At 46.1% G+C, this 18,241-nt stretch overlaps 1 protein-coding gene across 1 annotated transcript in view; it reads right to left on the bottom strand.

Annotated features, from left to right (window-relative positions):
- Positions 1-1,400: 1,400 nt before the first annotated feature.
- The window catches only part of robo4 (roundabout, axon guidance receptor, homolog 4 (Drosophila)), a gene marked incomplete at its 3' end in the record, with an annotated part of 78,054 nt that continues 61,213 nt past the window's right edge, over positions 1,401-18,241 (bottom strand). Inside the window, exons 10-14 of the mRNA XM_080182263.1 lie at positions 17,486-17,657; positions 7,364-7,555; positions 4,005-4,047; positions 3,785-3,915; positions 1,401-1,715 (exon numbers count right to left, since the gene is read on the bottom strand). Coding sequence (XP_080038389.1) covers positions 1,401-1,715; positions 3,785-3,915; positions 4,005-4,047; positions 7,364-7,555; positions 17,486-17,657 — 853 coding nt within the window. The remainder of the gene's footprint in view (positions 1,716-3,784; positions 3,916-4,004; positions 4,048-7,363; positions 7,556-17,485; positions 17,658-18,241) is intronic.

Consider the following 18,241-nt stretch of genomic DNA (forward strand, 5'->3'; position numbering starts at 1 on the left):
AGAGAGAGAGAGAGAAAGGGGGAGAGAGAGAGAGAAAGGGGGAGAGAGAGGGAGAGAGAAAGGGGAGAGAGAGAGAGAAAGGGGGAGAGAGAGAGAGAGAGAGAGAGAAAAAGGGGGAGAGAGAGAGAGAGAAAAAGGGGGAGAGAGAGAGAGAGAAAGGGGGAGAGAGAGAGAGAGAGAAGGGGAGAGAGAGAGAAAGGGGGAGAGAGAGAGAGAGAAAGGGGAGAGAGAGAGAGAGAGAGAGAAAGGGGGAGAGAGAGAGAGAGAAAGGGGGAGAGAGAGAGAGAGAGAGAAAGGGGGAGAGAGAGAGAGAGAGAAAGGGGGAGAGAGAGAGAGAGAGAAAGGGGGAGAGAGAGAGAAAGGGGAGAGAGAGAGAGAGAGAAAGGGGGAGAGAGAGAGAGAGAGAGAAAGGGGGAGGAGAGAGAGAAAGGGGGAGAGAGAGAGAGAGAGAAAAAGGGGGAGAGAGAGAGAGAAAGGGGAGAGAGAGAGAGAGAGAGAGAGAAAGGGGGAGAGAGAGAGAGAGAAAGGGGGAGAGAGAGAGAGAAAGGGGGAAGAGAGAGAGAGAGAAAAAGGGGGAGAGAGAGAGAGAAAGGGGGAGAGAGAGAGAGAGAGAGAGAGAAAGGGGGAGAGAGAGAGAGAAAGGGGGAGAGAGAGAGAGAGAGAAAGGGGAGAGAGAGAGAGAAAGGGGGAGAGAGAGAGAGAGAAAGGGGGAGAGAGAGAGAGAGAAAGGGGAGAGAGAGAGAAGGGAAGGGGGGGAGAGAGAGAGAGAGAAAGGGGGAGAGAGAGGGTAGACAAGGGGGGAAGAGAGAGGATAGACAAGGGGGGGAGAGAGAGAGGGAGACAAGGGGGCGAGAGAGAGGGAGACAAGGGGGGAGAGAGGGAGACAAGGGGGGGAGAGAGGGAGACAACGAGGTAGACAACTAGAATGTGGCCATGAGGAGATTTTCACAGTAACTCCTTTGCAGTGTTAGTGTAAGCCCGCTGGTGACTAATAAATAAACTCTTATTTTAATCAGAGGAGAGAAGAAGATGACAGCATGGGGAAAATGGGGAGGGAGAGAGGACGATGCAGGGGGTTGGGGGAGGAGAGTGCAGAGGGTGTCAAGGGTGAGGAAGGGAGAAGAGGGGGGAGGCAGAAATCAGCCAAATTTCCTGCTTTGCATCTGTAAATTAACCTTTGCGATTGCTGAGAGGCTGGAGGAAAATGTGAGGTCTCCCTGAGTTGAACAACCTGCTGACAAACGCCAGCAAGACTCAAAACATGTGAACTGGGTAAAGTACCAGAAGACAAATGATCACACATGGAACAATTGCACTGTGACGGTGCCAACACTATCAAACAAAGGAAGCATTCTTGAGATTTCTCTAAAAAAGAGCTAATGGGTGATTCAAATTCTCACCATTATTGCAGTTTTTGTCCCACAAGTCTGGGTTTGGCTGTAGGTAGGGTGTTGGTTTCCATGGTAACTTTACAACCTGACCAAGGCTGTTGATGTTGTTTTTATTCATGTTATTTTTCAGCAGTGGCAGCGGACTTTGGTCTGGAGTCAGCTGAACGTTGTAGTTGGAGATGGCAGACCTCTGCGAGAGCGGGGTACTAAACGTCTTCAAGTCTTTTCCTTTAATGTCAACGCTGAATGTCCCATACAGGCTGTTATCGGGCACTATGAAGGGGTTTTGGTGTTTCAAAGCCTGGACCTTCTCAATCGATGGACCTACAAAGGAAAAAGGAAGGTTCAGAGGGGCCTAGACTTCTTGTTCAGAGAGGCAATGGCTTAGTGGCATTATCATTAGACTATTAATCCAGAAACTCGGGGGTCCTGGGTTCAAATCCCACCATAGCAGATGGATACTTGAAATCAATTTTAAAAATCTGGAATTAAGAGTCTACTGATAATGTGAATGAAAACCATTGTCGATTGTTGGAAAAATCTATCTGGTTCACTAATGTCTTTTAGGGAAGGAAATCTGCCATCCTTACCTGGTGTGGCCTATTTGTGACTCCAGATCCACAGCAATGTGGTTGACTCAGTTCAAGGGCAACTAGGGGTGGGCAATAAATGTTGGCCAGCCAATGACACCCATGTCCCATCAATGAATAAAGCAAAAAAGAAAAATCATCAAAGTGGTATAAGTGAGAGGAATTTGACAATTTTGGGCCAATATGATGATGATAGCTTGGTGACGCTGTTTTTGATGGAATTAAAACTAACGGTGCGCTGTCGAATCGTGAGTAAAATCAATGTCAAAGGCTACTGCCTCTACTTCATCTGGAAGATTTTTACTGTCTAATCAATGAGGAAATAATCTAATTGGAGCTAAAATATAGAGAGCTCTGATGAATCATTGCAGCATCCTTCATGAAGAGCTTAATTTCACATCTTAAATAAATCTGTTCAGGCCTCTATCAAGAAATGAAATAATTACACATTTGTGAGTTATGTTGGTTTGTTGTGTGATTCTGAGATTTACTGAATGCTTAGGAAGATAATAAAAGGAGTAGGCCATTCAGCCCATCGAACCTGCTCTTCCATTCAATTAGATCACGACTGATTATCTATCTGAAAGCCACTTTCCCACGCTCTTGCCACATCCCTTGATGTTATTCATCTCTAGAAATATATTATTTCTGTCTTGAATGTCGTTTTCAACATCCGGGAAAGATCTGTGGAATTCATTGCCACAGAAGGCATGGAGGCCAGGTCATTAAGTGTATTTAAGACTGAGATAGATAGGTTCTTGATTGGTAAGGGGATCAAAGGTTATGGGGAAAAGGCAGGAGAACAGGGTTGAAAACATGTCAGCCATAATTGAATGGCAGAGCAGACTCGAGGGGCTGAGTGATCTAATTCTGTTCCCATATCTTCTGGTCTTCACAAGTCCAATTGACACGGGGTACACCAGATAGAGTTCACCATTGATTTTTTATTTGGTTGAGAGATCAACCTGTAACTAATTCAAAGCTCGGAGATGAGAGATGAGTGGGACCACCATCTAAAACATGAACTCTAACTCTTCGATATGGTCTGGATTCCACCAACTCCATTGTGGGAACTTCATCACCACAGGGACACAAATGGTGCATAGAATCACCAGTAGAGGAAGAGGCCATTCAGTCCATCACACAGGTACAATCTCTTTGAGAAAGCTATCCAGTCAGCCTCACCTCCTTATTCTTTCCCTGTGGCACTCCAGGTATTTTTATTTAAGTCCAAAGCCTCCTTACATATCGAATCTGCTTCCACCAGCCCTTCAGTCTCTGGATCATGATAACTTGCGATGCCAAAAAATATCCTATTGCCCATAATAGCATAAGACAATAGGAGCAGAAGCAGATCATTCAGCTCTGAGTCTACTCTGCCATTCGATGAGATGACCACTCTGCTCTTTTTACTAATCAAGCTAAGTCTGTGCGCACCAGTTACTGACCCTCCCACTGGTGGAAACAGTTGCCAGGATTCTCTGGCACCCCCACGGCATTTTGGTCGCACTGCTGTCAAAGGTATTTCCCATTGATTCCATCCATGCCACCGGGAAACACACGGCAAGCTGCCTCATTGGTGAGAGCAGAAGGTCCCACTGGAGTGAAGAGACAAAACGTTGCGTCCATTTTCTCCCTAATCCAGTCTATCAAAACCCTTCATTATTATGGACACATCCATCAAATTTTCCCCTCTCTTCTGTAAGGAAAACAAGAGAAAACCCAATCCCAACACCTCTTAGTCAACCAAATAATAAACGCAGCCTTGTTTGTCAGTCATGAGCTCTGTCATTCCCACTTCACCTGTTTTCCAGTATGTCATTCCGTCCTGGCCATGGAGCCAGAGGGGCTGCCCATTCCCGGGGTTAAAGCTCTTGGAGCAGCTGCTGGATTTCCAGGAATTTGAGAGCCAGGGAGAATCGGTCAGGTTCATCCTGGAACAGAGCACAAAAAAAAAGGTCGTCAGCCCCGTTGCCCTGTGAAGAACCAGGGCAAACGCTCACTCCATCGCACCTCAGCTTACCTGTGCTTGATAATGACATCTTCGTTGGCCAGTCTGTACAAGCCTGCAGTACGTAAAATAACATGAATTAATGAGACAGAACTGAGGACTCAGCGCTCTGAAGTGTCTCAGGCACTCGCGTGATTTATGTGGCTCGGTCATGTTGGCACATGTTTCAGCTGAAGATACGGTGAATTGTAGATATGACAAGAAAAGGTCAGAAGAATTGCACAGCGATCCATTCCGGATGCAAAGCCTCGCAAGTGTGGGTAGAAATCAGCCAGTTGCGGAAAGAATTTGGGAATCGGAGTTCCCAGCATTTCACAGCTGCATACCAGGAGCAGGAAAATCTAAATTTACCTTGTTGCCCCACCTTGGATCGGTAGAGCAATTCTTTTGCTTCTGATGTATAAAATACAGGTGAAACATGGTGCGTGGCTGAAAAGCAAAAGCTACATCCTCCTACTAAAGCCAACATTCTTGATTCCTTATTTCATGTAAACATGACTAATATTGCTCCCCATGGGCCAACTAATATGTAGAACAGATTCCTAACAAAGGCACTTAATGCTGGGATAATTAATCCCTTTAAAAGCAGTTTGATGCCTATCTGGTTAGGATCAGTAATGAGGCTCATAGGGCTAGACATGATTCAGTGGGTCTCAGAGATTCTTGGGTCAAATCTCGCAAAAATTCATTCAGCTTCTTCTGCTCCATTAGCGATGGTGTTCAGAAAATTCAATTCTCTTCACCTCTCTTCCTTTCCCCATCTTTCAATTCTGCCCATCTCCCTCACCTTCAGTAAGAATGTACAAACAGCTAGACTATTGCATATAGTCCTGGCCCCTGTATTGTGGGAAAGACGTGAGTCACATTGGAGATGCTACAAGGTGAGATATACATGGATGTTTCTGGGAATGGGGAATTCTAATAATGGAAAAAGATTGGAGGGGCTGGGGTTGCTTTCTTTGAAAAAGAGATTTAATTGAAATGTGTAAAATTATGTCAGATACGTAGGACCTATTTCCTTTAGCACAGAGTCCTCACCATGGTACAGTGGTTAGTGTTGCTGCCTCACAGCACCAGGCACCCGAGTTCAATTCCCAGCTTGGGTCACTGCCTGTGCGAACTTTGCATGTTCTCCCTGTGTCTGCGTGGGCTTTCTCTGGGTGATCCTGTTTTCTCCAACAGTCTGAAAGATGTGCTGGTCAGGTGCATTGGCCATGCTAAATTCTCCCTCAGTGTACCTGAAAGGGCACCGGAGCGTGGCAACTAGGGGATTTTTCACTTCATTGCAGTGTTAATGTAAGCCTACTTGTGACACTAATAAATAAGTAAACTTAAAAAAAAACACAGGATATAGATTTAAAATAACTGGCGGAAGGAATTAGAATCTTGTGGAGGAGGTCAAAGAAAACCTTTGGTGGGGATCTGTAACTCGCTGATTTAAGCCTGGTAGAGGCAGAAAATCATCATATTTAAAACTAATTTGGCTAAGCACTTGGCCATGGATTTAAGAGTGGCAGTAAACTGTTTAGACAGTAGGGGGCGAGTCCTCATCTGCTTGTCCAGGAAGCCACGACTATTTAACGTGGTTCAGGCAATTAGTTGCCTGGGGTCGTGGCTTCTGCTCCCACTCCTCACTGACGTATGATTTCCCACTTCCAAGAGCTGCCAGCAGTGGCACTGGGAGCAGTGGTCACTTTTGGGACTGCAACAAAAGCATCGCTGGAGGCCTGGAAGAGAGGGCAGTGAGGCAACTCCCAGTGATTGGGGGGTGTTGCTATTTTATAATAACGTAAATGCACCAATCACTCTTAAAGGATCAGATAAATACATGTTGTTTAAAACTAGGCGTGAAAGGACAGATATACACGGAGAGAAAGATTGAAGATATCAGCAGCAGGGCTGTGTGTGTCTGTTCTGCTCAAAAGCAAAGATGAAAACCAAAACATGACGACTTCCCTTCTGGTGATGTCATGCGGCTATACCTTAAAGGCATATTATACTGGTTGAGGGGAGGGGGTAGGGAGTTGGTGGGTATTTGAAAGGCCTGGGTGGCCTTGAAGCAGGAGCTGTTCTTGCCACTTGGCAGGTTCTCCATGGGTTACAGGATATCCAATAAGGAAAGATGCCCTTCCCCCAAGCCAGGCTGCCAGAGTATACTAGCAGTTTCAGTATTTGGTACACCTCTTATAGCCCCACTCCACCCCCACCGATAACATTTTCATGGTGGCATGATGAAGCCCTTAAGTTGGGGGAATGGGGTAATGGTCTAGCCTTGAAGAACCCTAGACTAAGCTGGATTCAGCTGGATAGCCATTTTTCAGCTGCACCGACAGGATGGGCTGAAGGGCCTCATTGTGTGCAATGTGTTTTTCAAGCTTCCAGTACTATCTCCCTCCCTTGCCTTCTATTCCTACCTTGTTCTGTTCTGCTGCTCCCTCACCTCCATTACTATCTCTCTCTCCTTCCTCCACTATTCCATTTGTCGTCCACTTCCTTCAGTTTAATCTCTCCCCCAAACTATTGCGTACCCTGTCCTACTTTTCAGTTCGTACTGCCGTGTGACCAATGGAAAATGAGAGTAAGTGATTATGTAATTCCCAACACTGGCCTTTCTTTGCAGCCATTCAGGTGGTTTGCGAGGAAAGGTTGGAGAGGTTGGGCTAGTCTCTGCTGAGCTCGGAGGAACAAGGGGCAACTTGACTGAAATGTAAAAGATCCTGAGGGGTCTTGTCGGGGTGGATGTGTAAAGGATGTTTTCTCCTGTGGGAGAATCAGTGCTCGGGACCACTAGGGGTCACCCTTTTAAGATGAAGAGAATTTTTTTTTTCTCTCAAAGGGTTGGAGCTCACTTCATTAAAAGGTGCTGGGAGCAAAACCTTTGAATATCTTTAAGGCAGAGCTAGATAAATTTTTGATTAACAAGGAGGTGAAAGGTTATCGGGGATAGAATGCAGAGTTGGAGTTACAATGAGATCAACCATTACCTTATTGAATGGTGGAACAGAGTCGAAGAACATAAATAATAATTTGTATGCATGTCCTCAACCAAGGATTCTTTATGGGCAGATTTTGTGCCCCATGAACACTTGGAATGTCATAACATTTAAAGCTATGGGCTGCTCAATGGGATTAGGTGCAAGGTCAGCTGTTTCCTGCATGTCGGTGCAGATCCAATGGGCCTCTTCTGCACTGTATGATTCTATGATCTACTTAAATAGGGCATGTGCCAAACATGGGGTCCCCTTCAAAAAGTGGCCCCCTGAGTGTGAATCAACATACTTGCCCTCACCTCCCTGTTACAACTTTGGCAAGATTCCAACCCTCTTAAAGGGCCCTGTGCTTTTGATAACTTGCCAACAGGTCTCTCTCACCTTTGCTGAGTCTGTGTTTCTTTTGAATATTACAGCGCTTTGTACGACGGCGACAATACAAACACACGCTGAGCACCATGAGGATGGCCCAGATCAAACTCCCAGCGCTCGCAATGAAAATTGGCTGCCTCACAAACTCCAGCACCAGTCCGAGGATTGAGGATTCCGTTGACTCCTCTTGAGCAGAAGGATCTGAAATTTAAAGGTTCACAGCAAATAAATACATAACACCTCAAACAGTTCAAATACAAGTCCCGGTATGGAGCAGAGACCCCAGCTTGTCACTTAAAGAAACAACACGTAAACAGATGAAAATGATGGGCCGGAAAAGGTTTATGGATCCATCCAGTTTTACAGTCGGTACAGCACAGAAGGAGCCCACCCAGGGAATGTCAGTTCACTTGTACATCATTCCCACCCACTAGAGCCATGGATTTACCAGATGAGGGCGAAAAATGGGTTCCTCATTAAGAATCAATCCACAGAAGCTGTTGCTGAACCTGATGGCGAGATTTTCAGGCAAGTGACTTACTGGTCACTGAGTAATAGGAGCCTGTTCAACCATTCGTATATTGATCCCGTTTGATTCAGTGAGAGAGTGAAAAGTGAGAGGGGTGAGGTTGGGGGGGGGTGGTGAGAGAGAGTGTGAAAGTGAGGGGTATGTGTGTGTGTGTGTGTGTGTGTGTGTGTGTGTGTGTGTGTGTGTGTGTGTGTGTGTGAGGGTGGAGGCAACTAGTGTTGGAAATCAGGTGTAAAAAGTTACAGGAAAACTGAAGAGGATAGGGCCATTAAAAGGTGTAAGTGGCTACATCTGTTGGGGTTAAAATGCTCATAACAGTGCAAAAAATGACTATTATTTTCACCACGTATTTCAACTTCTGCAAAGTTTCTCTGGGTATCAAGGATCATCAGATCCCAATGGTGCTTCTGATAAATGCAGAGAGCAGCACTTTAGTTTCCTTGGTGCAAATGGCTCAGAGCAAGGTAACATGAAGTGTGTCTGTACGATCCTGAACAGAAAGCAGTGCAGCATTCCCAGAGAGCGAGAGAGAGGACTTGAGGTCACAGGAGATGGTTACCGGCAGTTCGAGCATTTTGCTGCTTTTTTAGTGCCAGATATTCTTCAAGCAGATGGTACAGTTCTGTAACCGAGCCTGAGGATGTCTGGCTAGTTTTATGCTGGTACTGGACAGGTACGTATATATCAGAGTTTAGCTCAGTTGGCTGCACAGCTGGTTCATGACACAGAACGATGGCAACAGCGCAGGTTCAATTCCCATACTGGCTAAGGTTATTCATGAAGGCTCAACTTTGCCCCTCACCTGAACTGTGGTGATCCTCAGGTTAAATCACCACCAGTCAGTGTTTGGCCATCTGGGACTATGCCAGAGTGTGTTCCCGATGATGCCACTTTCCAAAGTTGTGCTTCTAATATAGAGGTTTACAGCCTGGAAACAGGCCCTTTGGCCCAACTTGTCCATGCCACCCTTTTTTTAAACACCTAAGCTATTCCCAATTGCCCACATTTGGCCCATATCCCTTGATACCCATCTTACCCATGTAACTGTCTAAATGTTTTTTAAAAGACAAAATTGTACCCACCTCTACTATTACCTCTGGCAGTTTGTTCCAGATACTCACCATCCTCTGTGTGAAAAAATTGCCATCTGGACACTTCTATATCTCTCCCCACGCACCTTAAACTTTTCCCCTCTGGTTTTAGACTCCCCTACCTTTGGGAAAAGATATTGGCTATCTAGCTAATCTATGACCCTCATTATCTTATAGATGTCTATAAGATAATCCCTCAGCCTTCTACGCCCCAGAGAAAAAAATCCCAGTCTATCAAGTCTCTCCTTATAACTCAAACCATCAAGTCCCGGTAGAATCCTCGTAAATCTCTTCTGCACTCTTTCTAGTTTAATATGTGCACCTTCTTCCTAAACTGTGGTTTCACACCTATAGTCATTGACAGGGCCCTCAACGACATGCAGTCCATCTCCCGTGCCATGGCCCTCACCCACTCCCCTCCTCCCACTACAAGGATAGAGGCCGCCTTGTTCTCACATTTTACCCTGCCAGCCTCCACTTGCGAAGCATAGTCCTCTGCCATTTTTGCCAACTCCAGCTTAATGCCACCACTAAACACATCTTCTCCTCACTCCCTCTGGCAGCACTCTGCAAAGACTATTCCTTCTAGGATAACCTAGTCCACTCCTCCACTATATCTCTCCCATGCCCATGTCACCTTCCCTTGCAATCGCAAAAGGTGTAACATCTATCCCTTTATCTCTTCCATGCTCACCATCCAAGGTCAAAAACATTCATTCCAGGTTAAGCAGTGTTTAACTTGCACCTCTTTCAATTTGGTCTATTGAATTTGCTGCTCCCAATGTGGTCTCCTCTATATCGGAGAGACCAAGCGTAGACTGGGTGATCACTTTGCTGAGTACCTTTGGTCTGTGCACAGTCAGGACCCTGGCCTTCCGGTTGCTTGCCATTTTAACACACGATCCTGCTCCCACGCCCACATGCCTGTCCTTGGCTTGCTGCAATGTTCCAGTGAAGCTCAACACTAACTGGAGAAAAAGCATCTCATCTTCCGGCTAAGGCATGTTACAGCCTTCCAGTCTCAGTAAGGGAAACCCTTAGTCATCTTACAAGTACAGTAAGGGTAAAAGGATAAATGGTGAAAGAGTAGGGTCCAATAAGAACCTCAGTGGTAATGTGTGTGTGGAGCCAGAGGATGTAGGTAGGCTTCTAAATGAATACTTTATGTCGGTTTTCATTAGTGAGAGAGATGACGTGGGTATAGAACAAAGAACAAAGAACAGTACAGCACAGGAAACAGGCCCTTCGGCCCTCCAAGCCTGTGCCACGCATTGGTCCAACTAGACCATTCGTTTGTATCCCTCCATTCCCAGGCTGCTCATGTGACTATGCAGGTAATTCTTAAACGATGCCAGCGTGTCTGCCTCCACCACCCTACTTGGCAGTGCAATCCAGGCCCCCACCACCCCCTACGTAAAAAACATCCCTCTGATGTCGGAGTTATACCTCGCCCCTCTCACCCTGAGCCTGTGACCCCTCATGATTGTCACCTCCGACCTGGGAATAAGCTTCCCACTGTTCACCCTATCTACACCCTTCATAATTTTGTACACCTCTATTAGGTCTCTCCTCATTCTCTGTCTTTCCAGGGAGAACAACCCCAGTCTACCCAATCTCTCCTCATAGCTAAGACATATAGACGGAGGACAGTGATACAATTAAAGAAATAAACGCAGACAGACTGGAGGTTGTGAGTGGTCAGGCAGGCTTTAAAGTAGATAAACCTCCAGAGCCGGATGGAATGTATCCCAGGCTGCTGAGTGAGGCAAGGAGAAAATAGCAGAGGCACTGACAATTCCTCTCTGGCCACAGGAGAGTTGGTTAGGGGCTAGACAGCAGCCAATGTGGTATTATTATTCAGGAAGGGAAGAAAGGATAGACCAGGAATCTACAGGCCAGTCAGCCTCAGTGGTGGAGAAACTATTAGAAGCAATTCTGAGAAACAGAATTCGAAAGGCAGGGATTAATCAAGAACAGTCAGTGTGGGTTTGTTAAGGGGAGGTCATGTCTGACCAACTTGATTGAATTTTTCGAAGAGCTGTGTAGGTGAGGGCAGTCTACTTGGACTTCAGCAAGGATTTCAATAAGATCCCACATGAGATCCCCATAAGAGACCATGGGATCCAAGAACATTTATCAAATTGGATCCAGAGTGGCAGGAAGCAGAGGGTGATGGTTTAGACATGACCATAGGAAGGATGATCAGTAAGTTCATGGAAATTAGTGGGGTGGGAAATAATGAGGAGGATAGCCTTAGATTATAGGAGGATATAGATGAGCTGGTCGGATGGGCTGATCAGTGGCAAATGGATTTCAATCTGGATAGGTGTGAGGTGATGCACAGGATAAAGGCGGCAGGACAAAGGCGGCAAAGGAATGCATGATGAGTGGCAGGACCCTGAGAAGCATCGAGGATCAGAGGGACCTTGGTGTGCATGTATACCGGTCCCCCTGATCCACAATAAAATTTAAACTCTATGCCTTGGCTATATGCATTAAGAGCAGGAGGTTACGCTGGAATTGTGTAAACTGCTGGATAGGTCTCAACTAGAATATTGTGTTGCAGTTCTGAGCTCCACATTACAGAAGGGATGTGACAGAATCGGAAAGGTGCAGAGGAGATGTACCAGGATGTAGCTGGGCTGGAGAGTTTTAGTTATGAAGAGAGATTGAATAGACTGGGGTTGATTTCCTTGGAGCAGAGGAGGAACATAATTGAGATGTATAAAATTATGGCGGGGTTAAACAGGAAGAATTTTCCCCCTGTGGGAGAGGTCAATAACCAGGGGGCATTGATACAAGTTCAGGGGCAGGAGTATTAGAGGGGATGAGGGGAAAAAACTTCTTCACCCAAAAGGTCATGGGAGTCTGGAGCTCACTGTCTGAAAGGGTGGTGGAGGAGGCAGAGACCCTCATAACATTTAAGAAGTATTTATATATGCACTTGCGATGCCAAGGCATACAAGGGTCAAGTACTGGATATTGGCACTGGAATTGTGAGGTGGTTTGTTTTTGACTGGGACAGACTTGTTGGGCTAAAGGGTCCTTTTCTGTGCTGTATACCCCATGACTCAATGACTCTGACTTATAGAATAGTGAAGCAGGCTTGAGACGCTTACTCCTGCTCCTAGCTTGTATGCTTGTATTACTGTTTGTGGAAGTTTACTGTGTGAAAATTGGATGCTTGTTTCCTACAATTACAACAGTACTTCAAAAGTATTTAATTGGGTGTAAACTGCCTTGAGATGTCTGGAGGTTGAAATAGGTGCCTTAACCTTGCAATATTTTTTTGAAGCAGCCCAGACTTTAACTGGAAAAGCGATTTGGCACTCTGCTAAAGTACCATATATTTTTTCCCTGACCGGTTTCATGAAATGATTTTATTGCTCTCAACTCTATAAAAATCTCCCATCTCTGAAATTAATCTGTCCTTCTGTTGTTTTGTTTTTACTGTGGCATGTTTGTAACTGGGCTGTGTGTGTCAAAGGGGGGGGGGGGGGGTCGGAGTCTAGCGGCCTGTGATCCGGGGGTGATTGATGCGGATGAATGTGGGAGCTGAGCGTGTAATGTACGCAATTCCTGTTTCCCCGTTTCCAATCAAGTACCCGACATGATGTGAAATAACTCTGTCCCAATTCTGCAGCACAGGGCGAATGATAGATGATTGTTTTCTGTTCAACTCATTACAACACCAGCACAGAAAGAATCCACAATGGATAAATGAATAGATTTTTCATTATTAAAAAAAAATGAGATTGTTGTATTTCATAATCACCCAAGATGACCTTTGGGTGACTCGCACAGGGCTACAATCTATCCTACACGAGATCAAAATTACTTACTTAGGATGTTTCAAGCCTGTTGTGCAGATAGTGTCTAATGCCCAGGGCAAGAAACAGATCTGATATCAAGAAAGGCTACAGCATCTTGCTGAATATCTTCACAACGCCTCCAGGTATTTTACGTGCAATGAATTGCTTTGCTGTTACGTAGGCAAGGATGGCATCTGTTCCAGTACACAACAAGACCCCAAAAATAGTCATCAGTGAGCAATTCTTTGGTTTCTGTGCTATTTGCCCAGGGAAGGAGTGTTGGTTGAGAGCGGGATTGTGGAATGAGGGAGGAGGCGGTTATGGTTGAATGGGGTTTAAGCAAGTCCAGGGGCTAGGCTAAAGGAGATGGGTGCACTGGCCACTGGAGAGAGGAGGGGGAATGGGCCGAGGGGGCATGGGCCAAGGGAGGAGGATGCAGTTGTTGTTTCGAACATTCAGATAATGGACTGTTGATCTTCCACTACTGCCATGGAATCTGTAGCACCTACATAGGTCACTGAAACAGGTGGGCAGGACCTAGAGAGCAGCATCCTAGTATTCAGTCAAAACATTAGCCTGGTCTATATTCTCAAGCTCCTGGTTTGGGGCTTTACTTCACAACTCTCTGATTGACCTCTGAAAAGGGACCCAACAGAGACAAGTGGGGAACAATTCAGGCAACTGAATAATTAGAATGCCAAAGGAAATGAAAAGTCGCACACAAAACCTCAGCCAATTGGTCTCTTTCTGGAGCTTACCTCTGTGTATTCCAATTCTGACACAGCATTGGGTTCATGAGCAGGCATTTTTCTCTCCTCAGTTTTCCTTTCGTCATTCTTCCCCTTTTATCTTTGGCAGCAAGGCCATTCAACCAAAGAAGGTTGGCAAGCTGTAACTAGTAGAGTACCACAAGGGCCAGTGCTCCACAAGTTGCAATCTATATTAATGATACTTGGATAAAGGGACCAGACGAATGGTAACCAGATTTGCTGAAGACTCAAATATATCTCACTTACAGGACAGTAAGTTGCAGGAGGACAGAGTCTACAGAAGGATTTAGGTAAATTAAGCGCATGGGCAAAAATTTAGCAGATGGAATATAATGTGGGAAAATATAATTTATCCATGTTGGCGTGAAAAGGAGAAAAACAGTATATTGTTTAAATGGAGAGAGACTGCAGTTAGCTGCGGTCGTTTTGTCGTCATTCATGGGCATCGCTGGCTGGCCAGCATTTATTGCCCATCCCTAGTTGCCCCTTGAGAAAGCAGTGGTGAACTGCCTTCTTGAAAAGCTGCAATACATATGCTGTAGGTTGACCCACAATGCCGTTAGGGAGGGAAAAGTACAGAAGGATTGTAAAAGCAATCAAGCATAAAAGTAGGGAGGTGTTGCTACAGTTGTATAGGGCAGCACAGTGGCACAGAGATTGGCACTGCAGTGTCATAGCATCAGGCATCAGGATTCAATTCCGGCCTTGGATCTCTGTCTGTGTGGAGTTTGCATGTTCTTCCGGTGTCTGCATGGGCTTCCTCCGGGTGCTCCGCTTTCCTCCCACAGTCCAAAGATATGCAGGTTCGGTTGGTTGGTCGTGCTAAATTGCCCACGAGTATCCTGGGATGCGTACATTCACAGGATTAGCGGGTTGAATATGTGGGATAATGGGGAAAGGGCCTGGGTGGGATTGTTGTCGGTGCAGACTCCATCGGCCGAATGGCCTCCTTCTGCACTGTAGGGATTCTATGAACCATGATATTGTACAATGGGGGAGCAGGCTTGAGGGGCTGAGTGGCCTACGCTTGCTCCTAGTTCTTGTGTTCTTCTGTTTTTATCGTCACTGAACCTGATCCTGTCCTTACCCAATGTAAGCACTCCCCAGGACTGATCACAGGATAACAACCAGCCTTAGGAACGCTGGTTAATTCATTCCTCCTCACTTTCCTAGCGCTGGACCCCAACCAGAACCAGCCAACCCAGCAAAACCTGCCCTGCATTTCTCCACTGTGTGCTCCTTAGGCAACATCATCATTCAGAAAATGTACTAGGGTAAGGGGGGGTGGGGGGGCTTTGGCCCTGTTACTTTACAACATTGGAAAGATTGGTAATGTTATATAATAGTAACCCAACGAGTAATTCCGTCGCCCAAGTCCAGGGAGTTGATCACACAACCAAAACTAATTCCAGTGCAGTGCAGTACTGAAGGAGTGTCGTATTGTCAGAGGTAGAATCTTCGAGACGAAATGCTAAACGGAGACCCTTCTACCAGACAAGGTATCAAAGAAACACATTTGTTTGTCCATTCTAAATGTCTCCTTTAACAGCTGATTCAATATCTTACACATTCAGCACAATCGTGCCAATGGATAAACCATCACCTTGTTCTCGAGGGCTCATTGCTTCACTAAAATCACCCTCCTCCTTCACAGAATTGGCAAATGGAGAAAACACAGCAGGGACAATTGACATTCAAGTTCAATTCCAGTCTTGGGTGACCATCTGTGTGGAGTTTGCATGTTCTGCCCATGTCTGCGTGGGTTTCCTCCAAGTGGTTTGGTTTCCTCCCACCCTCCAAAGAAATGCAGGTTAGGTGAATTGGCCATGCTAAATTGCTCATTAGTGTCCTAAGACGTGTATGTTAGATGGATTAGCTATGGGATAGGGTGGAGTGGTGTGCCTGGGTATAATACTCTGTCAGAGAGTCAGTGCAGATTCAAAGGGCCAAACAACCTCCTTCTGTAAATAGGGATTCGATGAAAAGGATTCTATTCTATTCTCACTTTGTGAAGTGTGGAGCAGATTCTATATATTACCAATCTCTTTCAGGAAGCAGAGGAACTGAAAGCCATCACAAGGGCCTTTATTATCTCAATTACAGACTGTTCAACATCAATACCATATGGGCCTGGCTGGGAGAAGTTACAGACCTCCAGATAACCATTCATGGAGATGCAGTGGCTGAGTTTCCACTGAGCAATACTTTAATGCACTTACATATTCCAGGTTCGCTGTTTTAATGAGGTCATTAATCTGTTAACTTTCATTTAAACAGCGCAGGGAGGAAATTGTAGACAAAACCATTAACCACAACAATAAAGGTGGCAATTGGTAGAATTTTAACCACAGACTGTTGGCTGGGAGGAGTTACTGAGTTTACAGTGTGAGGGAGCTGGATTAACATCACAGAATCATAGAGGTTTACAGCATGGAAACAGGTCCTTTGGCCCAAACTGTCCATGACGCTCTTTTTTTAAACCCGAAGCTGGTCCCAATTGCCCACGTTTATAGAGTTATAGAGGTTTACAGTAGAGATACAGTCAGTGACGTGCGGGAATTTTCACCTTCATTGGGGGTGGACAGATGTGAAAGTTTACACCGGGGCGTGGGGTGGGGTGGTGGTGCTGCTGATATGCTAGTTTCCATCCCACCCCCGAGCCAGGTTCCTTGAGGCAGAGCTACCTGCCCACATAGTGGCTGGTAGTCAACCAAGCAGGATAAACGGTTTATCCAAGGCCTACATCCCAAGGCCAACTGGAATTTTCTAGTTAGCCAGTGGGCCCCTTAAGGCAATGGAAGACTAGGTTGGCAGACTGAAGACATCTCCCGGTGCAAGACCAGGAGGCCAGCGCTCCAGGCAGGCTAAGAGGCCTATCCCGGTTTCCTCTTCAGCTGTGGTCATAGGCCTCAAAATGGAGGTGCCATACCTCTGCATTACTGGAACTGCAGGTTCATGCCTTTCTGAGCACCACTCAGCTTTGGGAGCCTACACATCATCATCATCTTTAATTGGATGGCCCTCTGGTCACTAATTGGCCAATTCAAGGAAACTCACTGCCAGGCGATGGTTGCCCACAAGGTGCAGGGTTGTGACTCTCATTTGACCCCAATGTCGGGGATCCTGACCCAAACCCAAAATCCTGCAGGGGGTGGGGTGTGGGCTGGGAGGGCTTACTGAGACTAAGGGTAGGATTTACTGGCTCTGCTCGCCCCAAAGCTGAAAATCCTGCCCAAGGTCAACAGTCCTTAGCATGGTCCGCCCTCTGCCTGCTACGATTCCTGCGGTGAGCGGGACCAGAATATTCCAGACTCAAGGTGGGGAGGAACTGGATTAGCAGCAGAAATACAGCTTGTGGTAAGGGTGGATTTTCTGTGGGTCTGTAACTCCCCCACCCCCCTCCCCCGCCCCCACTCCCCATGGCTCGCTGACACACCTCGGTCTGACCTAAACTTGACTTAGCAGGATTGAGGGTTATAGGTAAGCCTAGTCGGGTGGAGATATGATCGGCGCAACTTGTGGGCCGAAGGGCCTGTTTGTGCTGTAGTTTTTCCACGTTCTAAACAAGTCTCAACACTGAAGAGGTTTCTGAGAATCCACAGAAAATGGGAAATAGAATTGGGTGCAGCACAAACATGCAAATTAGCAGCAGGAGTCAGCCCCTGGCCACTCGAGCCCAGTCCCCCATTAAATGGGATCACGGCAAAATCGATGATCGTTCCACCAATAGCTGGGACGAGCTTTCAATTTCATATCTTTTAAAAAGGGAATTAAAAGCCACCAGCTGCCGTGGTGAGATTTGAACCCATGCTCCCAGAACTTTAGCCTAGGCCTCTGGATTCCAAACTCAGCGACATTACAATTACACCTCAATCATCCCACAGCCTGCGGTCTTCCCTTTCCCTCAGTTCTGAAGTCTCCTTACTGACCTAGATAGATGGACTGTGGTTTGGTGTGTACCCCTACTCCAGCACCATTGATTGCGGCAATCTGTACACGGTATTCGATGCCGGAGTTCAGTGCGGGTATCTCCAGCTGATGTGTGCTCCCATCCACTGTCCAGTTTCTGTGATGTTGTGTCTCATTTCCGTAACACCAAACCTGTCATTTCAAAAAAGGAGACAAAACACTCTGTCATTTTAATGTGTATAGTGACCCAGAAGGGGGCCAATAATGTGACATCACTAGACAGACAGTCACTGCGTTGTTGGCTACTGAGGTCTGCAACTAGATCGAGGCAGGGATCTTATCTGCTCAAGGGTTGCTTCTGATTGTCTCCACTAGTTTCCCCTTATTCTCTGTAACCCCCAACCTCAATTGCTTTTACCTCTTACCAGAAAGCCTACAAGTTGCTCCAAGGGGTCGTGGTGGTATTGGTATTGTCACTGGACAAGTAATCTGGGGACCTGGGTTCAAGTCCCATCATGGTAGATGGTGAAAATAAAATTAAGTAAAAAAAGAACTGGAATTAAAACTCTAATGATTGTTGTAAAAACCCATCTGATTCACTAATGTCCTCAAAGGGCTGCACAGCAGTTAGCACCATTGTCTCACAGTGCCAGGAACCCAGATTTGGTTCTGGCCTTGGATCACTGTCTGTGTGGAGTTTGCACATTCTCCCTGTATTTGCATCAGCTTCCTCCAGATGTTCCAGTTTCCTCCCACACTCCAAAGATGTGCAGATT

Source organism: Carcharhinus amblyrhynchos, unplaced genomic scaffold, assembly GCF_965287045.1.
Source record: "Carcharhinus amblyrhynchos unplaced genomic scaffold, sCarAmb.v2.hapA scaffold_49, whole genome shotgun sequence".
NCBI classification, from domain to species: Eukaryota; Metazoa; Chordata; class Chondrichthyes; order Carcharhiniformes; family Carcharhinidae; genus Carcharhinus; species Carcharhinus amblyrhynchos.